Raw genomic sequence first — 26124 nt, 5'->3', positions numbered from 1 at the left:
CTTTCTATTTTTTAGTAGAGACGGGGTCTCGCTCTTGCTCAGGCTGGTCTCGAACTCCTGAGCTCAAACAATCTGCCCGCCTCGGCCTCCCAAAGTGCTAGGATTACAGGCGTGAGCCACCGCGCCCGGCCCCCTCTATGGTTTTTGTAGAGAGAAGAAGTTACCTCAGTCTATGGTGCAAAGAATCACTTTGTATTCTTGCAAAAGTGAAGTATACCTGGTAGCTTTCCACTCACCAAAATTGTTGCCCAGAAACAGAAATGTCAGTGGGCCATCTCTCTCTGCACTCCCATTGGAGGCTTACTGAATCTTAGCTTCTTCAGCCTGCTATAAACTCCTCCTTGAAGATTACATTCATTGAGACCTCATGAAGATTTCACATTATACACAGTGAGGAATTTCCCCTTCTTCCATCACAGCTCAATTCAGAGTTCTCTAGAGACACGGGCACTTCACTATCTCCTACTCTTATTTTGAATAAGAGATCGTTTCCCAGGCTTTTCTCCTACCTAAGGACGGTTTAAATCTCACCAATAGATAGAATGTTCCAGTAGAAGTGCATTAAACAGTCATTCTTTGCACTGTCACTTCTGTCTTTCATATTTTCTCTTTCAAATTGTTGCAGAGTATGAGGTCCATGTCATCTTTGCCCCCATTTATAACCTCATACGCTCCTGATGGAAGGCTCCAGTCATCCATGCCCTTAAAGACTGCTGTAATTGATGGCTTATAATTTCTCCTCTGTCCATGTTGCCATGAAGATACACAAGATACACAAATTTCCTAAAACTCTTCCTCATTGTTTTACTCATTGCTATTTCCACAGCTTCCTTTCAGAGAAAAGGTCAGGCCCTTCCTGGCCTCAAAGTTAACCAAAGAGGGCAACAGCCACTCACTATCAAAGCATCCCCAAACAGCCTTTATGCTCACAGCTATAGATTATATAATAAAAGCATTGGCTGATGCCACTTTTGACCCATCCCTTCTGTATGCAGATGTTAAAATAAATCTTTAAACCTTCAAAAAAAAAAAAAAAGCATTAACTGAGAATCATCCCCTTTCCCATTAATTAAAAAAAATGGCTCCAATAAAAAGTGGTTGTGAATGCTTAATCAATAAACTGCTTACCCTCTGTCAGCTTAAGTTGCAGCACTTTAAAAGTTACCTTTTAGGATCCAAGTACATTATTTATGACTACTTCTCTAGGCAAAATGAACTATTCCTTCCCTTAAGATCTGATGGTTTATACCTCCACAGTTTCCATCACCCTGAGATGATCTTTTAATAGCATCTAGGATCATCAGTAACATACCAGTTTACCTCTTCTCACCTCTCTCCCTCAGTTATCCCTCTGGATAGAACATTCAGAGCCAGTAATTGCCATGGATGTTGGATTTTTCATTTTTCCTACTATCTCTCAGCACTGCAGCTCTATGAATCTTCCAATTCCACGATAGAATTTCAGCCTGCCCAATTAGACACTGGAATTAAAAAACTCAAGTGCCCATTCCCAGATAGTTACCTCCATACATGACAGAAATAGCCTGGTTGTGTTAGTGCGTATGCCATACACTCAGCAGGCCTTCCTACTGAACCTGGTATCTAACAACAGGGACCAGTAAACAGCCTGAAGTCTGTTGCCAGAGAAAAAGTTTGACTAGACAGCCAGTCCAGGATTCTCTGTGATCAGCTCCTTTGGTAGATACAGCAGAATCACAAAGAGAAAAGGGTTTTTCCCCATAGAATTGTGATTAAAATAATAATGTTAATTTGTATCCAGTAAGACAGAAGAGTCCAGGAAAGTTAAATTCACCTCTATCTCTTGTTCCTCTTCTGCAAATGGTCTACCTGAAGGTTAGCTATAGTTCTGCCCTCCTCCACATAAAAAGCAAATAAGTTACCTCATCACCTTTTCCCAAATCATAATCACATTTTTAATAGAAGCTTTTACTGTATAACCTTGAACATGTGATTTAATCTTTCTGGAGCCCGAGTTTTATCTGTAAAAGGGGGATACTAATAAAGACACAGTCTATTTTGTGAGTTGCTGTGAAACTTAAATGAAAAAAACATAGGCGAATTGTCACAGCCAAGTGGAGCCTAAGAAAACATGATGACTAAATGTAATGTAGTATCCTGGATGGGATCCTGGAACAGAAAAAGGCCATTAGGTAAAAACCCAATGGAAATCTGAATAAGTTATGGACTTTGATAACTTTAATAACAATATATCAATATTGGTTCATTAATTGCAACAAATGTACCATATTAATGTCAGATGTTAATAATAAGGGAAACTGGGTATATAGGGTATATGAGAACTTCTCTACAACTTTTCTATAAATCTAAGTCTACTTTTAAAATAAAAAAGCTATAATGCAAAACTACCTTATAAATTGCAAAGTTCTAGTCAATTGTAAAATATCACATAATTTAGTAGATTTAGTCTTTTATGTAGACTGTTGGTCATTAGGCAGCCATCTCAAGTAGGCTCAGATAACAGAGATAGCTTGAAGAGTTAAGTTCTGGTGTGGAAGAGTCTAGCCCCCAGAAACATCCCAGCTGTTTCCTGCCAGCTGGTGCCTCATGTCTGACTTTCAGTAGAGTTGATTTTCTTTGTATAATTATTTTTGCCTCTCGACCTATTTCACCAAGATAATAGTTACTTTTTAAAAAGAAGCTCTAAGCAAGTAGGTGCTTTAAAACTGTAAAAAGTGAAATATAAGGCATGGGTATGACAATTTATTGGGCCCATTTCCATAACTGGTTGAAACAGATCTGATTTCTACTCCCAACTTCAAATGTAGAAACACATAGACACCCAGAGATAGAATTCAGCAAGTGAACCCAACCTCTGCCAACTCCTGCTCTGCCCTGGAAAAAAAAAAAAAAGAAGAAGAAAGCAAAAGTCCCAGAAGTGCAGGAAATTGTTTCTCAGACGAAAGACAACACTTCCTTTCCCAGAACAATCCATCTCCCACACTGACATCCTGCTCCTGCTATATTTACCCAACCCAAATCTGCCCATGATATACTTCCAGCTGCACTCCTGCCACATGGTCCTGTCACTCAAACGGAGCACTCAGAGGGGAATCTGTCCAGAGGGCAGAGCCTAGAAATCACTACACACTAATCCATGCTTCCTCTACTGCTAGCCTTCAGAGTAAACTGAGACAAAATACGGACAGCATTACTCCCTGTTTATTTTGGAAGTGACTGAGGAGACAAGAGGTACTTCATTTTATATAGTTGCTAATTTTGACTGCTCTCATAGTAGCCAGTGGAAGAGGCTGAACAATGAAGAGATTGAAATGGGAGGTTAAAAATAACTGTTAATGCCAGCCAGCCAAAAAACATCACTTAATAGCCTCTTCCACCCCAACCCACTAGGATCGGGCTATCAAGTCGCCTTAGTACAGGGTCCCTTCAGTTCTGGGTAGATGAATCCAAGGAGTCAAGGATGGGACCATTTCATTTACCCCACCTCACCCTATCTCATAACACACACTGGTGAAAAGGGAAAGCCCAAACACTGGACTGTGTAAAGGTAAATTTTAGAGCTGACTCCCATTTTCCTACTTCAGCAGCTCTGTATCCTTGGTCCTTCTCTTCTACCCCTTCCCCCACCACCATCCCAAGTTATTTTCTTCTGCCCTTTTCTGTTCATTCCTCCTTACTTTCTGTCTAGTTGTTTTGCTTTTCTTTCCCTATTTATCTCTCTCTCTCTTTTTTTTTTAAATCATGGGCAGGGTTCCCTCAATAAAACATAACTGATAGCTAAGGCTTTCATTAGTAATGGTCATATCATTAGCCTATTCTTTCCAGTAGTAACAGCAAAAAACCTGAGATTCAAGAGCATTACTTCTTTTTCTCTCAAAATTTCTGCCTTTTCTTTTCTAAGGAGGCTCAGTCATGCATACTAATCAGATCCTTCAGAGAAATGAAAAAAAAAAGGAAAAATACAGAGAAATAAGAGTGAAGGAGAGAAAAGGGTGTTAGTAGAGGTGAATGGGGAAATGTTTTTCTAACCTTTTCTCTCTTAAAGCCCCTGGACAATGGGTATTTCTAAACCTTATAGATTTTTTAAAGATTAATATAAGTTCTTTATTAGACCAATCAAGCTTTTAAAATAGATTGGAGAATAAAAGCTTAAATATGAGGATGAATCCATAGCAAATCCCACTTATTAAAAGGAGGGGAAAAGAAAAAAAAGAAGGGAATCGGTGTCGCCTGGCTGTTGTCAGTCTGGCTTAGAGGAGAAGCATTTATGCCGTTGGTTGATTGGAGAACAAATTCCACTGGGTAGTGTTGCCACATTCTAGGAAATTACCAAGCCCCCAGTCAAGCCTCATTGAGCCAAACTTTTTTCCAATTTTCAAAACTCTTTGTAGTTACTAGATATATATTTTTTAAAACAGCATCAACAAATCCATAAAGAAATATGGACTTTTAGGACATGCAATTGTGTTTCTTATAGGAAGAGAAACTAACACAAGTAAGCTAGCAAGACAGTTTGTGTCCACACCTAAGAACAAGTTCTTTTTTGGTCGGGGGGCCGGGGGGACTATAGAAAAGGTAAAAGGAATGAGTCCTTTAAAAACGATTGTATTAAGCAACCACTCAAAATTCACCATCACTGCAACCTGAAATTGGTTCATGCAAGAATCATCAATGCATAATAAATCTTGAGAGGGAAAGTTTAAAGACAAATAGGATCTTCAAGTGTTTCCCCACAGACTGCTTATTAGCTGCAAGGGGAAAATTTTATCTACATAATAAAGAAGCCAGATAACATTTGACCAGGTGATCAAAATTAATATCACCAATGAATGGTACCTGCAGACGTGAGACCCTGAGAAGGCTACTTTATCAGTAGTGGCATACAGATTCACACCAGGCACTCATAACCGTGAGGAAACATCAGATAAACCCAAAATGAGTAACACTCTCAAAGGAAAGAAATTAAGGTGACTACAGTCAATGATAATGTATTACTGTATATTTCCAAACAGCTAGAATATTTGAAATGTTCCCAACACAAATGATAAATGTTTGAGGTGATGGATAGCCTAAACACCCTGATGTGATCACTACATATTGTACGCATGTATCAAAATGTCACATGGACCCCAGAAATATGCACAATTATTATTATTATTTTTTAGAGGCACAGTCTCACTCTGTCACCCAGGCTGGATCTGCAGTGTCTTGATCATAGCTCACTGCAGCCTCAAACTCTTGGGCTCAAGTGATCCTCCTGCCTTAGCCTCCTGAGTAGCTGGGAGTACAGGCGTGGGTCATCATGACTGGCTAATTGTTTTTTTGTAAAGATGGAATTTCACTATATTGCCCAGGCTAGTCTTGAACTCCTGGCCTCAAGTGATATTCCCGCCTCAGCCTCCCAAAGTGTTCCCAAAGTGGCATGAGCCACCGTACAATTATTATTGAGCCTATATGATTATTATATATTGAAAGAAAGAAAGGTGGGGGTGGGGAGAGAGAGTGAGAATGAGAGAGTGAGAAAAAGAAAGGAAGAAAAGAAAGAGCAAGTGTACTGGCCTATAGTTATTAATATAAAAAATATCAATGTCATGAAGACAAAGAAAGGTTGAGGAACTATTCTAGATTAAAGGACACTAAAGAAACATGACGACTAAATGCAATATGTGATCCTTGGCTGAAGGGAAAAAAACCAAACACTAAAAGTGTATTGACAAAATTATAATGTGAATAGTAAATTATTATATCAATGTTAAATTTCTTGAAATTTGATACCTGTACTTAGATTAAGCAAGAGCATATCCTTATTCTTACGAAATATATACTAGAATATTAAGAGATAAAAAGTCATGATGTATATAACCTACTCTCAAATGATTTAGAAAAAATAATTTTATATACGTACATACGTGTGTGTGTGTAGAGAGAAAGAAAATAATACAAACAAGTAGCAAAGGGCATAGGGGAGACCTCTGTATTATTATTCTTGCAACTTTTTTGTAAGTTTGAAATTATTTCAAAATAAAAATTCAAAAAAATTCACCATCAGTTGATCTGATTAAATGTCCTGACATCAATTAGGTAAAAGGGGAAATAGGGATGAATTCACATTCTAGATAGCTGTAAAACAATCTCTGGTAGCCAACTTTCTCCTTCTCTTTGAAGCTTTTGGAGGAAGAATATTACCAACATAAATATTTCCCACACTTTACATTCCTTTACTGCATGCACACAACCAGTTTTGTTGACTGTTGAGCCTGCAGCCTACCTAGGATCACTTAGGATACTGGCAATATCTACCATTCCCTAAATAAAAAACAGTTCTACCAAAGGCAATTACTGATCATTTTTTTCTTTATAAGAACTTAGAGAACAGAATGAGTCTTTAAAACCCCTGAAATGAGACTGATTAAGATGCTAATCTTGGGCTCACTAGGGAGGATTAATGAGCCCTATTTGGATTCTGACAACAGAAGTCCATTTTCCCTTGACTACTTTCCCTACAATGCTTCTGTCCAGGTAGGCTGAACCAAGAACTTCTCTTCCTGGGCCAGAGGGAGCCAGGATCGTCTGCCAGAGTCAACAGGCTCTGGTCACAAAAAGTACTCGGCTATAGTAGGTATTAATAATGTACGTTGGATGCAGACTCATCCCAGAAAAAAAAAAAAAAGAGGCAAAGGAGAAAGAACTGTACTTTAAATTCAGAATAACCTATTGAGCAAATGATAGGTGACGGGTCTTTTTGTGCAATACATCCACGCCAATCTTCTCTTTTAGAAAAATCTTTACTACTGTCTAAGTGCTTCACTGCTTTGCTACCTCTTTCTGCCCTTGAAAATCCTAGGAATACTATTCCTAAGGAAGGGAATTAGAGAATAAGGGAATAAGAGAAGGGATATTCTCTCTGAGGTCCTAAGGAAGGGGACATTCTGAGGTCCCAAGTTTCCCAACGGGTACTTCTGAGTGCTTTCTCTGGGATTTAAAAGACAAATATATGATGGAATGTTCTACTGATTATGAAGCCAAATCCTGTCCAAAGTTCCAAGGGCTTTGGTACCTTTTTCCTCACATGAGACCCTTGGGCTAAAAAGAGTAGGTTGTTACTAAAAAACACTTATGTTATTTTTGAATTGGGACTATTAAACACTGGCTGAAGAAAAGAGCATTCCTCATTCTTTTAGCACCTTAGCTAAATAGCTACTAAAATCTTTGTACTGTGCCCCTAGACTTCAAAATCCTAACAATCCAAGCCAGAGAGGACCCAAATGCAAGAATTTTATTACATTCCCTTCTACTACTGCATTTGACTAGTCTAAAAATAAATACATTTAAAAAAAATAAGATAAAAAATTTTATTACACAAGAATCAGCCATTGATATCTTATCCTATGGTACAAATACAGTCAGTTTAGTTCTGAGATACACAGCACTAATCATCCCTAAGACATCCAAGGCCCTACAACAGCTAATGAAGCTGCCACGCAAATAGTATTTCCATAGTCACTGCCAAGCAGTCAGTGCTAGGGGAGAGGGTGGGGGTGGGATGAACAATGTGGACAGCACCACTGCTATCTATTCTTCTGACGATCCCAGAACCTCTTTCAGCAATCCAGGGCATACAACAATTTCCTGAGGTCACATGTGGAAGCTGGGCAGACTTCAAACCAGTACACAGTTGTCCACCCAAATTCCAGAGCTTCTCAAATCACCAGCCCGCTAGACCATAAACTTTATGAAAACAGGAACAGTGTCAGTCTCCTTGAAAACTAGGTTCCCAGTACCTAGTTCAGTTTCTGGCACATAGTTAAGTACTCAAGAAATATTTGTTGACTGAATATGTAAATGAACTTCCACTAAGAGAAAAGTTCCTGGAGAAAATGCTGTTTTGGAGTCTTTCCAGTACAAATGATTCCCTCCTTGACCCACCAAAAGGACTCAAAATCATGGCCATGTCTAACATGATATGTCTAAACAATCAGTTTAACATCACATAAAAATGATAAAGTACAAGGTGAAAAATGACTAGTCAGTCATAATTACACCTACGATCCTTATCTCCTTGGGGAAGAATACTTAACACATTAACTGCCATGTGAGTTGTATTTAAGCTAGTTTTGAGCCTGGGGCCTCACGATGCCTAAGTAACTGCAGTTGGTTTGTGAAAATCTTCCTTCTTGATGTTCTTATTGTTACAATTAATACTGACAATTTAATTGCATATAACTCATGTAGAGAAAACAATAAAAATAACAAATTTTTCATTAAATTAGAAAAGATCGTTTTGTTTTCAAAGTTTTTATTCTCTTTTCATAATAAAGCACCATTGCCCCAGGAAAAAATTGTTTTTTCTAGTGTGGCAGTTAATGTGTTAATCTAATATTCTCCAGGATTATAAAGACTCAAAGGCTGAAAATAACCTCCGCCTAGCAAAAGCTGATTCATCCATAAACAACCATCCAAACAGAACTATTTTACTGAAACCAAAGTTGACAGGGATGAACAGTCCATTGGCTCCCAAAAGTCAAGGGGGCCAAGGTACCTCACAGAGTCTTCACAGAATCCCAAGAATATGGTAAATGGGGCACCCTGACTCAACATCCCTTTGACTTGCCCAAGAATTAACAGTGCAGAGACAAATTCAAACCAATGCTGGAACAGGAGTAAATCACAAGCTCTCTTTACTAGACGTTTCAAACTTTTTTGACCATGATTGATAGAAAGAAATAGAATTTATACTGCAACCCAGAACATATACATTTCTAACTGAAACACAAGTTTCACAACACAATACACTGATACTTTCTATTCTATTCCTTTTTCTCCCCCTTAATGGTGGTTTCTTGTACCAGAAAGCAAGGAAGTGCTCAAATGGGTCATGTCAAATGAACAAAGGAACCAGTTTGAAGGGAATCTCACTGGCCAAACTTGGAACAATCTGAGAACCAAAAACAGTAATGACTGTAATTAACTGTAATACACTGAATAATTAAATATTCACAAGTCTTAAAAAAAGGGGGCAGGGAACCCACATTTGCCACCACTAATGTCATTATTAACACTAACTTCTTACTCTGAAAATTGACAATTAAAGAGAAAGAATTAAGCATTTATCCTGACTTTTTAGGAGAAACTGTGGTTTATCCTCCAGTTTATGAGGGAAAGCAGTTCTTTACAGAGAATGCCAGCTAATAAATGTAGAAAGAATGACAGAACTACAAAAATCATCATTCTGTGACCCTCAGTGAAATAAATGATTCAGGCAAAGATTGATCAGTGGATGACTATTAGGTAAAAGGATATTGGAGAACAGGATAGTCACGAGGTACCAAATTATTACTTCATGGATTACTTAACTAATTACAAAGAGAAAAATTACATTATCTTACAATGAGGAGATATGGCAGTCACCACTGGAAGCAAGTAACAAAACTTAACATCACCAGTTGCAGGACAACCTGTGCCTCCTGAGCCTCCTGCGGTGATATGAAGAACACAGTATTGTCTATGAAGTATTCTCGCCAAAAATATTTAACCTGAATCTAACAAAGACTTTAATCCTAACTTCTAGTATATAGAAAATACATGGGATACAGAAACAAGTTAAATGATACCACAAGGACACCAAAAAACCCAGAATGTAGAACACTCTAAATGACCTGATCTACTCAAAAAGTCAATACCAAGAAAAAAAAGAGGTACAGAAAATTGTATTAGATTTAAAAAGTCCAAAGAGACATAACTACCTAATGAAATGAGAATTTTGCTTGAATTTTGGTTTGTAAAACTAACTATAGCTATAAAAGATAGTTTGGGGCCAGGCATGATAGCTCGAGCCTGTAGTCTCACCTACTTGGGAGGCTGAGGCAGGAGAATCGCTTGAGTCCAGGAGTTTGAGTCCAGCCTGGACAATATAGCAGACTCCATCTCTAAAGAAATATTTTTTAATTAAGGAAAAAAAGATAGTTTGGAGAAAAATGGGAATTTTTTTTTTGGCAGGGCAGGGGACACAGTCTCACTCTGTTGCCCAGGCTAGAGTGCTGTGGCGTCAGCCTAGCTCACAGCAACCTCAAACTCCTGGGCTCAAGCAATCCTCCTGCCTCAGCCTCCCGAGTAGCTGGGACTACAGGCATGCACCACCATGCCCAGCTAATTTTTTCTGTATATTTTTAGTTGTCCAGCTAATTTCTTTCTATTTTTTAGTAGAGATAGGGTCTCACTCTTGCTCAGGCTGGTCTTGAACTCCTGACCTTGAGTGATCCTCCCGCCTCAGCCTCCCAGAGTGCTAGGATTATAGGCATGAGCCACCGCGCCCGGCCAACATGGGAAATTTTTAATATGGACTGGATATTAGCTAATACTGGCAAATTATTGCTAAGTTTCTTTCTTTCTTTCTTTCTTTTTTTTGAGATAGAGTCTTACTCTGTTGCCCAGGCTACAGTGCCATGGCATCAGCCTAGCTCACAGCAACCTCAAACTCCTGGACTCAAGCAATCCTCCTGCCTCAGCCTCCCGAGTAGCCAGGACTACAGGCGCTCACCACCATGCCCAGCTAATTTTTTTTTTCTATTTTTAGTTGCCCAGCTAATGTTTTCCTATTTTTAGTAGAGACGGGGTTCTCGCTCTTGCTCTGGCTGGTCTGGAACTCCTGACCTCAAGCAATCTTCCTGCCTCGGCCTCTCAGAATGCTAGGATTACAGGTGTGAGCCACTGCACCAGGCCCAGTTAAGTTTCCTAGATGTGATAAGGGTACTATGATTATGCAGGAGAATGTCCTCATTTAGGATGCATGCTGAAGTATTTAGGGGTGAAATGTCAACATGTCTACAACTTATTTTCAAATGGCTCATGAAAAAAATAATACACATATATGGATAAAGCAAATATGGTTAAATGTTAATAATTTTGACTCTATCTGGGATGTAGATGTTCATTATGGTATTCTTTCCATTTTTGCTAGGTTTACAATTTTTCATAATAAAAAATTGGAGCAAAAATGCCATGCAACTCATTAAAATGATATGTAAATAATTTGCTAATGGAAAGCAACCTGAGTCTGAAAAATACCACATTAGCCCACGGTAGGGCAGTCATAATACCATCTCAACTCTCACTTTATTAATCAATTTGGTACCATTTTCTTAAACCTCGTTTGTCCAAAGGGAAGAATTAAACTTCACAAAAAACTCACTTGGAATGAGGCTTTCTTATTCTACAACCTCTTGTCAAAAGTCCCCAGGTTTCAGATTTTTTTCTGACAATTAATAACTTACTTTACTTGAAAATCAAAAATAATCAGTGGAAAAATTCCCACCAGAGTCTAGGAAAACTCATTTATCTCTCTACTTTTAGAGGATTTTTCCTAATTCAGGGCCAATCCCAGATAACATTGAAGTGCTTTTGATCCTTTTCCTCCCCAGTTAATGTCCCCAACTACCCTTAGCCTCCAGTTCCCAAGCTGCTTTCCAGGACACCTGGAAGCAAGCTGCATGGCTGACTGCTGAAAATCTCCAGCTCCCACACTACATCTGGCCCTGCCTTTCCACCAAATCAAATGCCAATTTATTTCCCTCTGATGTACAGTCTGTCAGGCCACTTCCTGGATGCCCCCACTTCACACAGGGCCAGAAATTCAAGGCAATAATGTGAGTTCCACAAATGGGCAAGTAATTGCTCAATAAGCGTGGAACAAGGAAAGGTCAGTTATGATTTGTGCACATGTGGCAGCCCTTCACAATTCAATCTACAGTGGTAACAGTGGTAACAGAAGGCTGGTGTTACAGCAGAGACATGCCACGAGAAACCAGCCAACAGGCAGCCAGGAGTGCTTGTCCATCTAAGTCCTTCAGGACTTCCAAAGAAAGGAAAGGAACATAGGCCCCAAAACTGGTTAGGAGCATATTAGCTCCTGGTTTCCTGAAGCAAAACTGAGAGCCTAAGGTAGTCACTGCTCTCCATCTATCACCCTTTGAGGTGATCTGAGTTGAAATGATCTCATCTCCATTTCACTCTTTACCCGACTTTGTCTTATTGGATACCAGGGGAGAAAAGACAAATGCACTGACCCTTTCCATAAACATATCCAATATCATTTCAGAAATTGGGGTTATCAGTTAAGCATCTATTAACAAGGCTGAGACAAACTCTTCACTGTTGCTCCTAATCAAAACTACACATTGAATTCCAAGCATTTGGCTTCTTCTGAAACCCTTTGGCACTTGTCCTGAGTTTGAGTGGGTGGAAAAGAAGAAAGGGACTCTGCCTGCCTCCTTGTTCAAAACAAAACAGCAGCTGGCTTTCTCTCTTTTTACTCATTTGAGTGCTGTCATGGCTAGTTGGGCATATACCCAGAGAGAAGTTTCAGGCCTCAAGAGGTAGCTGTGCTAAAAGAAGAAAAAGGCAATGAGAACAATACCAGTAACTTTGACACCCACCACAGACCACATTGTTAGACTGCCCCCTAAGCTCTGCTAGAAAGAAATTAGTTTCCTTTGACCTGTTTCTGAGAGCTAAACTATTAAGAATGCTCTTTCCTCTTTTTTTACAACCCCTTTTATGATGCCTGTAGTGGAAAATGTACCCTTCCACCAGCAAGCAAACTAGTTCTGATGGTTAAGTGTGTCTGGGTATTAGGAAGAGAAAAAGGAAGAGCTGGACCCATGAGAAGCTAGACCAGGAAGTGCTGTTTCTTCCCAAGAAAGTCTTCATTTTCTTTTCCTTTTTTTGTTTTTTTAAAAAGTCTCATTGCATCACCCAGGCTGGTCACAAACTACTGGGCTCAAGCAATCTTCCCACCTTAGCCTCCTGAGTAACTGGGACTCATTTTTAAAAAATTTTTTTAGAGATGGGGGGGTCTCCGTATGTTTCCCAGGCTGGTCTCGAACTCCTGGCCTCAAGTGATCATCCCGCCTTAGCCTACCAAGTAGCTGGGATTACAGGCATAAGCCACCAAGCTCAGCAAGTCTTCATTTCCGCATGCGCGCACGTGTGTGTGTGTGTGTGTGTGTGTGTGTGTGTGTCCATCCCCAGGTAGGCCTTACCCCCTCCTCTCAAGTCTTCATTTTCTAATCTCAAATAAAAACAAAAGTTTGGAAGAACTTCTTGGTTTAGAAGTGTCAGGTGAAGGGGGTTCAAAGATCGACTGGGGAAGGCCCCAGTCAAAAGAATTGACAAAGTCAAGTCATCAAAATACAGGCCTCTCAGAGCCACCTTATTGATATGAATATTCCCTGAGAAAAAAAAAAAGATTTATGGTACCTTTATTTTCTCTAACCATGCTAAAAACGCTCACAGTCTGGGGCCACTCAAGTTACTGAGATTCTAAGGTGCAAAGTTAATCTGACTCAAATACAAATTCTAATGTATTACTCAACAATCTCCAAACTAATATAGTCTTCTATTATAAACCAAGAAAGTAAAAAGGGCACAGGAAATAGATACTTATATAAATTTGCCCCAACCTTGCCTCTTCCAACACTTAGCCCTTTACATGAATTTGTCTGCCAAATTTTATCATACTTGGTTAAGTCTCCACTTAGTCCTTGAACAATGCACAAGCTCAATTCCAAGCGGGACAAAACTAAGGACTCATTCAACCATCTTCTCATGCTGATTAATAATGATATATGACTTACTCTACTACTCCCCAAACTATAGACCCCTGTAGAAAAAATGAAAATTTGTATTCAATCAATATGGAAGACTCAGTATGGTAACTCTAGCAAATTTTTTTTCATATAATATACCCTTATTCAATGTTTTTTCTGGCAGTGACTACTAAAATCTTTTCCCTACACCTCCCATCCTCCAAATGAAACAGATTAAACTTGAGGTATGAGGCATTCTATGCCTAAGTAGAAACAGTTTCATTTCTACCTAGACTGCTATTTCGAAGAGGCCTAAGCCAGACAGGTGTTAAGTCATAGTTCCTCCCGGTTGGCTTCCAGACTTTGTTTAAATGTTCTCTGCAAACCTCTGGAGGTTAGATGGACTCAAACCTCCCAGCTCAAACTGAATTCACAAAGCTTGAGACAGACAGTACCCTACAGGTGTGTTTGTCCAGGATAAACTATATTTAAATAAACTTCTGACACATCCACTTTCTCCTGGCACCTGCTTCTCCCTCTTAAACTCAAGCACACCATCTCTTGCAGTCCCAGTAACCTCAGTAAAGAAATAGCCTATCCCTCAAAATACTCTATGCAACTCACCAATGTCTTTGGGAATATCTAAACTCTGGCCATAATAGCTTTACATGAGAAAGCCAAACAAGCAAATGTATAAGCTATCATTTTTGTTCACTTCTTTGGCTTGTTTGTTATGCAAAGGAAAGGGCAGGAATCAGAAAAGATGGCAGCAGATTGCTCTTACTCACTGTAATCTATTCCATGCCTGATAGAGACCATATAGCATAGAGTAAAGGCCACAAAGGTTAGCTGTGGAATGGTCAGCTAGAGTCACTTAGTCTTATAAAACCAGTAGCTATGAAGTTTGCCTGTTTTTGTTTGTTTGTTTGTTGTTGCTGTTTACCATTACAGACCCAATACCTAAGTGCCTAAAGAAAATGTCTGGCACATAGCAGATATGCAATCAATATTAGTCAGAAGCAACTAAATAACCCAGGCCCAGAAGGAATTCAAATCTTGGGGAATCCCTGAAAGAAAGGGGACAAGAAGGTAGAACAGTTCCACAGTTAATACAGATGCTTATACTGGGCGTCAAGACCACCTCAGTCTTATGCTGAGCACTCCCAATCCTGATAACAAAAACTGCACATTAGGTCCTTAGAACTAAAAAGGCCTGGGACTAAATCTCTGAAGGCAAACTTCCCACTACCGCCACGCCACCCCTCCACACACACCCACTAAGACGGCTTCCTCCAGCCTTGGCCCTGAAGGCTTTAAAGTCATTAAGAGGTAATACCATATGAGAAGATTTTGGTGATACTTTTAGACTGTTCCTCTCTTTCTGCTTTAAACCAAAAATTTTCTGGAAAAGAATCTCTTTATAATGATCTAGGTTTAAAGACCAAGGACAAAGAAAGACTAAATCTGGAGGCCAACGGCCACAACCAAACAACCACAAATCACAACCGGCTATAGCCCTTTCCATAAAACTGTACTGGATAAAGGGTACTAAGGCTTGCAAGGACTTACCTAGTCTGGGAACAAAGAGATCAAAGCCCACAGACCATGTTGGCTAGAAGCATTCTTCTAAACTGTCTACTCTTGTTAGACCAAACACTAAACAGTAAGAAGTATCCTGATATTTCACTTTCCCTTCTATGCCCCTATCCCATGCCATAGATCCTACCACCGGGTCCAGCTATGAGATTGAAGATAACTCAAATATGCACGAATCCCACAAGATTGCTAGAAGGATAAAAGGAAATGTGTCTTTGGAATCTAAAGCCATGGCAGAGATTGGACAGGTGTAAGGGAGAGGCAATGGCCCTTCTGCCCCTAAGGCCAGGAGACCCAGCCCTGCAGGCAGCACAGAGTTAACTACCCACCCGCTTTGAGAAGCACAAAGGTACATCACTGCAACATGCCTAACATTTACATTGCCTCTCTCTGCTCATTAAACAGGTTTTGGTTAAATAATGAACAAACTGTATTACAGACTCCGATGAGAATTCCAAAATTATAAATCAACTGGGAAAGCCCAAAGGGGCAGACAGACAGGGAGGGGGGAGAAGGATAATATTGACTAATATAAAGGGCGCAGCTTGACAGTGGATATTCCTGCCACACCTGATCAAATACACTCTGTGGGGGGAGGGGAAAGAGAGCAGGAGAGGGGAGATGGGACAAGACAGCCTGAAATTTGCATCCGGAAAAGATTAAAACGGATTCTTTGGGGATAGAGAAAATACATAATATATATTACTATAAATGCAAAACTGTACTAAAAGCTAACTCAAATGTCAAAGATTACAGCTTGAATAAATTTAAATATAAAAGCCATGTGCTTCCTTGAGTTAATGAGAGAGACATATTATAAAAGCACAAAATGGGCCAGGAGGCTGAACAGAGCCTTATGCTGCCTTTGCTGGGCAATGGGTCCAAAGCATAGCAGTGACTACAGTCAGACTTCCCTCCATAGCTTTGAACCCTGAGAAAAAATTGGTGAATCTATCACTTTTGCAGCCTCCATTTGCTTTTTTAAAAAATTGAAGGCTGGATGTGGTGCCTTATACCTGTAATACCAGCACTTTGGGAGGCCGAGGCAAGAGGATTGCTTGAGGCCAGAAATTCAAGACCAGTCTGAGTAACATATCAATACCCCACCTCTACAAAATATTAAAAAATTAGCCAGGTGTGGTGGCACAGCCCTATAGTCCCAGCTACTCAGGAGGCTGAGGCCGAAGGATCACTTAAGCCCAGAAGTTTGTGGTTGCAATGAGCTATGAGGACACCGCCGCACTCTAGCCCGGGCAACCGAGCAAGACCCTATCACCAAATAAATAAATAATGAAAAAATGAGATATAATTCATATACCATAAAATTTACCCTTTTAAAGTACACAATTCAGTGGTTTCTTGTATATTCACAAAGTTCTGTAACCATCACTACTATCTAATTCCAGAACATTTTCATCATTCCAAAAAGAAGCTCTGTACTCTTTAGCAGTCACTCCCCACTCCCTGCTCCCAGCCCTGGCAACTGCCCATCTGCTTTAACTCCTTTAGAATAATCTCCTAAAAGGATTTCTAAGAGGAAGTAAAGCCAAATGAGGGCGAGCAGTCAAGTCTCTCTCACTGGTGGTAAGCTAAAGCTTTACCCAAAGTAACAATATGCAAACTTTGCTCTTGGACACCCTTTCTCTTCCAAGCGCAGCCCTCTCTTCAGATTTGGTATTAGAATATCCTATTACTGTAAATGCTACCACGCATGTAGTCATCATGTAATCTGAGCAAATACTGACTGCAAATGTGGGCCAAAGACATATGTGGGAATAACTGGTATGAACTTAGCCAACCTTACTGGAGACAATGGATTTATTTCCTCCACAATGAATAGATAATACTGCTGGAGGAGTAGGTAGTGCTTATATACCTAGAAGATCCTATAACTGTTTACAAAAAAAGAAAAAGAAATCATTTTGGTTTAATGACAATGTCCAATGAAACACTCATTGCCAACAGTGATAGTCTTACCAACCAAGCCAGCAGACAGCCTGGAAAACTGCAAACAGGAAGCCTTTGCAAAAAGGGACCATGCCCAAGTCAATTTCATGAGTTAAACTGGGTAGAAGTCCTAGAATTCCTGTCATCCCTCCTCCAATCTAAGTGGTATACATACACGGGCACAGTCCCTTCAGTTTCTCTCTCCAAGTTCAAAACCCTTTCCCGGCCTCTTACCATTAACGAGCTTCCAGGAAAGCAGCCCTCCTGACACTGCCAATCAGAAAAATCTGTTAGTTTCAGTAAAAGAAACAAGAAATTGGTCATGGATTGCAAAGTCCAGGACCACAGGGGCAGCTGACCCATAAACCTGCTCCTGGGAGCCAGCACTGTGTGGGGGGTCAGAATAAATCTGAACACCATGAAATCCTCTACTTGGGGTCCACTCTGTCATTTTCTCAGGCAGGTAATATGCTAAAACCCAAGAACAATGGAACAACCTTGGCACCATTTCAGCATCTGCCACAGCTGTTGGCCTTGAAAAACACTACTACCTTTCTTCTCACTCCAGGGGAAGGTTAGCAACACTCAGCTATATTCCTAGTATCACTGACAGAACTCACTCTTCAACACATTCTGGTTTTATTAGTTCCAAGCAGCATATAATCTGGCTGGATTCCTAACCCAAGGACATAAGAAAATTAGGCAGCAGATTCAACTTTGCTAGCTCTTAAATGGTCTAGAGACTGCAATTCCTGGACTGTATCAATCACCATAGGTAGGGTCTCTGAGATGAAATCTTGGGACATGTCAGATAGAGAAAACAGGCATGGGATCTGGACTGGATGGCAGAGCGGAAATGTGGCTCTATCAGGATAGCAGCACTTCAGCTCCTCAAGGTTTGTAGAGTGCTAAAAAGGCCTGCAAGGCTACTTCCAGGGTGATCTTGGCCATCTTAGAGTGTTAGGGTGTTCCCAACCACTTATAATAACAATCCTTCCCTGTGTATAAAATGTTTACCAAGTATTCCCAAGTATATTAACTTGTTTGATCCTCTTAATATCTCTTAGAAAGAAAGATAGTACTCTGAACTCTAGCCCACTAAAAAGAATTGTAAATCTCCACCTGCTATGTTTTCTTTCTAATTAGGATATGTAGTCTTTACCCATAAAATAATAAAAGAAAAAATCTGTGCAAGTAGCCAACTTTCTAAATCAGCCAAATCACAGTACAGGCCATAAAATAAGAACATGCCACCTAGTAGCAGCATTAGCCCTGCTAACTAGCTAACAATTGCCTTCTGCATACTTGATCCTTTCGTTAACATTTCCAAAGCTTTTTCAATTGAGTGAAATTTCCTCCTTTAAAGAAATATGGGCTGGTCCAAAGGTAGCAAGTTATCTCACTTGATTGTGAGTTCACAGTCAGTTACAGATTGAACTCCTTGTTCTACTACTTTTCCCCCTCCTCACTACTGCACTTGACTAGTCTTTATCAAAAAAATAAATAAATAAATATGTAGGGCACCCTTAGATCTAACTTCAGTCCATGTTTAGGAAAGTAAAAAGGAATTTTTCTCCAGATTTTCTCCCACCTTTCTCATGAAAGGAAAATTTTTTTGTTTATTGCTTAATTCACAGAAACCTAAACACTACTCACTTATGGTCTGCAATATGTCACTAGATAAAAGCATTCCAACATTATACATTGCAAGACTCATTTATAGTTAATGGAGGAATATAGTTCTCAGGCTTTCCCTTTTAATCTCCATCCACCCCCTTGAAAAACTCATATTAAGTTGAGACTTTCCTCCTTCCCTACCATACACACACACACACACACACACACACACAATTATAGGGTACTTCATATACACATTCTCCTCTAACTGTATGTACAGAAGCAACACAGAAGAGGGGAAAGAGCACTAAACTGAGTGTCAGAGACCTGAATTCTAGTTTTGACTCCACCTCTTAGGATTAGTGTGACCTCAGCTAAATCACTTTGAACATCTCTGGGCTTCAACTTCTTTTATAAAAAGGGGACAACACCTGCCATGCCTCCCTCACACGGGTGTGTAAAAGTTCAATAAGGTAGTAATAAATACGAAAATGGCTTTGAAAATTCTAAACATATGAATATTATATAAGGTCATTATGATTAGGAAAATAGGGGGAAAACAAAGGGACAAAAGATTCTGGGAACACATGAAGATTGAAAGATCATAAAGAATGAAAGCAGGCTGGGCGCAGTGGCTCACGCCTGTAATCCTAGCACTCTGGGAAGCCAAGGCAGGAGGATCACATGAGATCAGGAATCCAAGACCAGCCTGAGCAAAAGTAAGATCCCATCTCTACAAAAAATAGAAAAATTAGCTGGGTGTGGCGAAACATGCCTGTAGTCCCAGCTACTCAGGAGGCTGAGGCAGGAGGATTGCTTGAGCCCAGGAGTTTGAGGTTGCAGTGAGCTATGATCATGCCACTGTACTCTAGCCTGGGGTGACAGAGCAAAACTATGTCTCAAAAAAAAAAAAAAAAAAAGAATGAATGAAAGTAAACCAGGGGTTGGCAAACTACACTCATGGGTCAAATATGACTTGAAGATTTTTTTTTTAAAGAAAAGATATATTGCTTATTCACTTATGTATTATCTATGGCTGCTTTTGAGCTACACAGGCAGAGCTGAGTAGTTGCACAGTTGCCATGTGGCCCACAAAGCCTAAAATATTTTCTATAAGGTCCTTTACAGAAAAAGTTTGTCCATCCTGCAATAAGTCAAACACATATATTTTTTACCAGGATAAGTAATCTGACCTCTATGTGGAGACTTACCGGTTATATTGTTTAAAACCTCCTTTAGATGACCAAAACTATGCAGCAGAGGATCCCGTTCTTCATCCTATGGGACACATAGATTAAAAACAGGTCATTACTGGGCAAAAAGAAGAAAAAGAAAATAAAGGACAGATCAAGGGCTCTTTCTCTAAATCCAATCAGAAAACCTAGTATGTTTTCCTACTGAGGAACAGAAAGATAGCCATGGTTCTTATTTTCCTTTTCCCTAATCTCTTATTTCATAGAGATACTCTGGGCTTACCCAAAATAGTAAATCCTAAAGTGCTAATCTATACTATCACCACAGCACTCAATCTAACACGGATTACCAGGTCCTTTATATGTGTATTATTCTGTCTTCTCTCCCTCTTCATATTCATTACATGATCACATATTCATTTCAAAGACATTCCTAACTCCATTATCACTTCTAAACCAATCCATTTTTTTTTCCTTTGAGACAAGGTCTCACACTGTCACCCTGGCTAGAGTGCAGTGGCACAATGATAGCTCACTGTAGCCTCAAATTCCTGGACTCAAGTGATCCTCTCATCTCAGTCTCCCGAGTAGCTACGACTATGGGTGCACATACCACATTTGGCTAATTTTTCCTATTTTTTGTGGAGATGGGGGGTCTCACTATGTTGCCAAGGCTCCTCTTGAACTCCTGACCTCAAGTGATCCCCCCACCTTGGCCTCCTAAAGTGCTGGGATTATGGCTGTGAGCCATCATGCCCAGCCAACCAATCTATTTTTTTCTTGTTGTTGTTACTGTTTTTGAGACAGTGTCTCACTCTGTCACCCTGGTTAGGGTGCAGTGGCGTCATTATAGCTCACTGCAATCTCTAACTCCTGGGCTCAAGCAATCCTCCTGCCTCAGCCTCTGGAGTAGCTGGTACTACAGGCGCACGCCACCACAACCTGCTAATTTTTCTATTTTTTGCAGAGGCCAGTCTCACTCTTGCTCAGGCTGATATCGAACTCCTGAGCTCAAGCGATCTGCCCACCTCGGCCTCCCTGAGTGCTAGGATTACAGGTATGAGCCACCATGCTCAGCCTCGATCCATTTTTATAAATGAACATGAGAAATTTCCAAACTAATTTAGCAAGTGTGTTTATATAAATTCACCAAGTTAGAAATTTCTAAACTTTTTTTATAATTGTGCCAAAAATTGTTTTATGCACTATAAAAAATATCCTTGAACATATACAACAAGAAAGCCAATTTTAAAACAGGTGAGTTTCTTTACTCATGTGACTGACAAGATACTGCCTGTTCTATACATGGAAGTTTGCTGAACCCTCAAGAAGGAATATCATTACCAAATCATATTCTATGTATCAATAACTAAACTAATTTAAATGAATTTCATAGCTAATTACAGCACTAGGGAATTAGAAGATAAGGAATCTTTCTGACATTTTTAGGCATATTAAAGAAGTCCCAAGTACAGTACTAGCTTAAGTTGTTTACAAAAATATCTAGAAGAAGAATGGTGTCATCTTTTGGGTCCCAGAGAAAAAAAAGACAGCTTGTATATTTGATGCTAGTTGAAATAAAACAGAAGGGTCCTTGATACCAAGAATAACTCTGAATTCCTTCTATTCTCATTATTACTGGGAACCGTTTTAATCATGCACCAGATCCCCTACAACAACTCAGTGGCCAGGCTATCTGCCCATTCCAACTTACCAATGGTGTATGGGTGCTCCATCGGGCATTTCGTTTGATGGCCCCAACCACAATGTTAATCTCCCCTTGAATGATGTAAATATTCTTATCCACCATCCTGGCAAAACTACCAAAATAGTTAAAATAAAAGTCTGGTTAATATTTGGTTATTCAAAGAATACCTGTGCTTAAAAATCAGTACCTGATAAGGTTAGAATTGTGACTTAACTTTTCAGTACCAAGATTTTCCACCTATAATGCTAAGATGGGATGAAGTCTATCTTATGTTATAAATCCAACTACCCTTCCCCTTTAACAGCACAAGAGAAGAAAACAACAAAAAAAAATTAATAAATCCAACTACCTGGCTCTCCTAGAGGTCTCTGGAAGTTCAGGGTAGTTTAAGATATGATTCAAAAAGCATCAGTCGAGAAAATTTCTCAAAGGCACCTCAATAATCTCCAGCAAGCATGCCACATTCCTCAAAGTCAATTGTTCCCAAAGTTCTATGTTGCTTTTAAGTATGCAGATACATCTATGATGTTAGTTTGTTAAAAACAGTATTTGAGACCTGGCGTGGTGGCTCATGCCTATAATCCCAACACTTTGGGAGGCTGAGGCAGAAGGATATTCCCTTTGTTCTTTTTTTTATCTACTCAATAAATATTAATAATAAGGAAGGTTCAAGTTAAAGAAAAGAATGAAGGTTGTTAGAATTGCCTTGGTTTGGAACCACAGATACAATGTCAAGTTAAAGACTATATCCATTCAGCCAAGTCAGCCCCAGTGGCACTCTCATTGGACAGTGGCAGTGACAAGACTTTTGAAAAGTTCTGAAAACTCATGTTCATTTACTTAGAGCAGGAAATCTCTAATATGATAATGTAATTACAGAATGAAAAGTCTGGGCAGATGTATACAAACTCACAGCCATAATTATCTCTAGAGAAGGTGCTGTGAAATCAGGGTACAATACAGAGTTATTGTCCAGTGTATATTCAGTGTATATGTATACTGAATACCCATCAAGGTAAAAAAAAATACCTGGGGGGCTTAGGAGGGGATGCTATAAAGAATAAGAATATAAATAAGAATATTTAATTTCTCTCAAAGAACCAGGAGAATAAGAGAAAACATACTCAATTGAAAACAACAGCGCAAAAAGTTAAAAAACAAAACATCAATTACACTACACTACAAATTGCAAGCAAAAGTGCCAGTGGGACTAATTAAGATCTAATAGGATCTACATGCTCCTTGGAAAACTTCCTGGAGGAGATAAATTTTGAACTGGGATCCCAAATGAAAGTAATCAACCTCACATTTGGTCAAAATCCATTAGTCACCAAAAGGTAACTACTTTCTAAGATAGCAAAGATCTAAGCAAAAAAAATCATTGACTTAAGCTTTTTTTCTTAGTAAAAAAGAAATAGCTAGAAAATGAAGAGGAATTATTTTCAAGGATAATGCAGAACTGCCTAATCTCCTTCCAGGCCTCTGAGCATATGTCTCTTCACCCAGGGAATCTCCCAACAGAATCTGCCTTCAGCTTCAAATGGGAATCTCTGATGAACCACTTGCTTCGTCGTAGCCAATGGCTGAGCATCCCTTGTCACAAGGTCACAAAACCCTGCAGAGACCTCATGTAAGTATGGTAGAAAAGAACTTAAGGTTTATGTTGGGTCAGAAACACAAGGAACAACCAAATACATACCAACTAACACCCCTGGCCAGGTAAGCCACTGGCCCAGAGACTCTGAGCAACATGTATCCTTTGAAAGCACTGTCGGTTTAAAGCTGGGTCTATAGCATTCCCCTAGTGCTCTGCGGCATCCCAGTTATTCACACCAACAGGATCCAAAGAGAAGGAGTCACTATATCAACTGGCAACTCCCTCTAGATCCAAACAAAAGCAGGAGAATAAATTGGATCCTTGCTTCATGGAATACCAAAGATTATATTTCAAATTCATTAGATTTAAATGTGAAAAGCAAAACTTGAAAACTTTGTGAAGATAATATATGAGAATATGTTAATAAACTCAGCATAGAGGAGAAGCACCTAAATAGGAAACAAAGAGCAAAAACCCTGAAAAAACTGGTGAATTCAACCATGTTAAAATTAAAGACATTTGTTCAAAAGACACCATAAAAAAGAGGGAAAAGATAAGTCATGAATTGGAAAGAAATATCTGTAACACATAAAACTAACAAAAGAGCAATATCCACAAAATACAATAACTGCTACAAAACTATAAGAACATGTAGAACATATAACCCCTCCCCAAAATTAGCAAGAGACATGAATAGAATAGGCATATGACAGAATAGGAAATACAAACAGCAAATAAATATATGAAAAGATTATTAGCTTCATTAATAATCAGGAAAATTATAAAATAAGATTATATTGTGATACCATTTTACACTCCCAAAATAGCACAAAATTTTAAATCTGACAATACTAAGAGTTGGTAAAAATACAGACCAAGTGGTTGGTGCGTACCTAAATTGATATGAGTTTGGATAACAATTTGGCATTATCTTACAAAGTGGAAGAAGTTCATAACTTACATCTCAGCAATCCCTTTTATAGGACTATACCCCAGAGTAACTCACAAAAAATTTAGAATAGTGGCAAGGGGTAGGGTGGGACAAACTAATAGGAAAGGGCATTCATGTAGCCTCGGTTTTGGTGTTTTATTTTTTAAGCTAGGTAGGGGACACTGGTGCCCCATATATGCTATATATATTCTTTGTATAAAACAGACTATGAGAAGTTCCTTCTTTTCATGGTCTCTGCTGCTTCTTTGCCTTTACACATACTATTCCCTTTCTGTTTTGAATGTTTTTCCCCACTCTTGTCCACCTGGTAAACCCTTACTCATTCCATCAAAAAGTCAATAAGGGAGTCAGAATACCCCAGTGGTTACAACCACAAGCTTCAGAGTGAAGACAGACTTGAGCTCCAGTCCTGTTACTACCTATATAATCTTAGCCAAGTTTCCTAGCCTCTCTGAGCCTCAGTTTACAGTTTTCTATTGTAAAATAAAGATAATGCTTCCTCATCAATTTGTTATGAGGCCTAAATAATAAGCCTGTAAAGCACCTAGCACAGTACCTGGAATAGTAAAACCTAATAAATGTTAAGCTTTTATTATGATAATGCCTGCTCTGTGAGGTCTTCCCTAGCTAACCTACTCTCCCAGACAGCATTAGTATCCCCTTTTTGTTACCCCATAGCCCTTTGTATGTAGCTCTATTTAAATACACCTTAAACCAATTATAATTATTTATTTAGTCTATCTCTACCATGAGTCTATGAGCATCTCAGGGGAAGAGACCATGATTTATTTGTGTTCTTATCCCCAATGCCTGACACATAGTAAGAAAAACGACCAATAAACACTGAATTAATGAATAAATGAATTAACTAACATCAAGACTGACTATTCAATAGTGGTACAGCTCACATCCACCTCCTATGAGAAGAATGGCTTCATAGAAGACAATGATTCTGATGCAGGCTGGCAAACCCTCTTTATGTATTCCATATTTGTTTTTCTACCAGAAGTTACAAATCTTCCATACAGGCCACCTCACAGACAAAAAGAACCCACATTTACCCACCAGCCAGATCATAAGCCTTCCCTTTTCACATCTATTAATATTTTCCTGACATCTCTCCAACTGTTATTTGCATATTCACATTTCATCTGTGAAATATATAATTCTTTATGTGATTGTCAATTCTTCATATGTGTGTCTTATTTTCTTTGGTTCTAAATAGCTGTTATTAGTACACTAGTGGTTTTTTTTCTTAATTATAATACTTCTAATAGTTGTCCTTATCCAATTAGCAAATAGATTCTCCAAAGACAAAGACTTTTTTTTTTCTTTTTCGTAATGCCTTGGTGTCTAGTATGGAGCTGTGCAAACCAAGAAAATTCTGATGGGCTTTCTGAGAGAGTAGATGGTACTAGGGAGCTAAAGGACCCTCGATGGGCCCTTCCGATGGTTTATGTTCACTCAATTCCTTGAAGAGTCCAGAGAAGCCCTAAAGATGCAGAGCTTTTAATGTTTCCAGAACTGGCCAAGAAACACACCATAGTTCTGTGCTTTATTGAGAGTGACCAAGAATTACTGAACTAGTAAACAACTTACTGGACTCAAGAAGTTTACTCAAAGGGTGGACGTAAAAGACTTTTAAGTCAAACCAAGAAAAAAAAAGCTGGTTCCCTAACAGGGCATGACTGGAAAATCTTCCCAAACCTGATAATCAGGTGACCAGTGTACCTCAGCTCTGGCATGCCATCTCCTCCTGCTGTGGAGATTCTAAGAGTATCTCAAGAACTGTATGCAAGGTAAGCCACTGATATGTCCAAAGATGTTCAAAGATGTCCCTTCAGCCAGCTTGGAGATGAAAAATGAAACAAAGCTTCTCTCTCTCACTTATCTTTTAACCACTCAGTACCCAAGGTATAAGGATGACACTG

At 39.2% G+C, this 26124-nt stretch overlaps 1 protein-coding gene across 4 annotated transcripts in view; it reads right to left on the bottom strand.

Annotated features, from left to right (window-relative positions):
• Positions 1-26124, bottom strand: part of GBF1 (golgi brefeldin A resistant guanine nucleotide exchange factor 1) — a 122487-nt gene that overhangs the window by 92981 nt on the left and 3382 nt on the right. For all 4 annotated transcript variants that reach the window (XM_012661694.1, XM_012661695.1, XM_012661696.1 and 1 more), the window contains exons 2-3: positions 21651-21756; positions 19955-20021 (exon numbers count right to left, since the gene is read on the bottom strand). In XM_012661694.1, the coding sequence (XP_012517148.1) occupies positions 19955-20021; positions 21651-21746 (163 nt within the window). In that variant the 5' untranslated portion in view covers positions 21747-21756. The remainder of the gene's footprint in view (positions 1-19954; positions 20022-21650; positions 21757-26124) is intronic.

Source organism: Propithecus coquereli, unplaced genomic scaffold (genome assembly GCF_000956105.1).
Source record: "Propithecus coquereli isolate 6110/MARCELLA unplaced genomic scaffold, Pcoq_1.0 Scaffold73, whole genome shotgun sequence".
NCBI lineage: Eukaryota > Metazoa > Chordata > Mammalia > Primates > Indriidae > Propithecus > Propithecus coquereli.
Note: the sequence above shows the minus strand (reverse complement) of the source record. Positions and strands in the feature narration are given on the sequence as shown.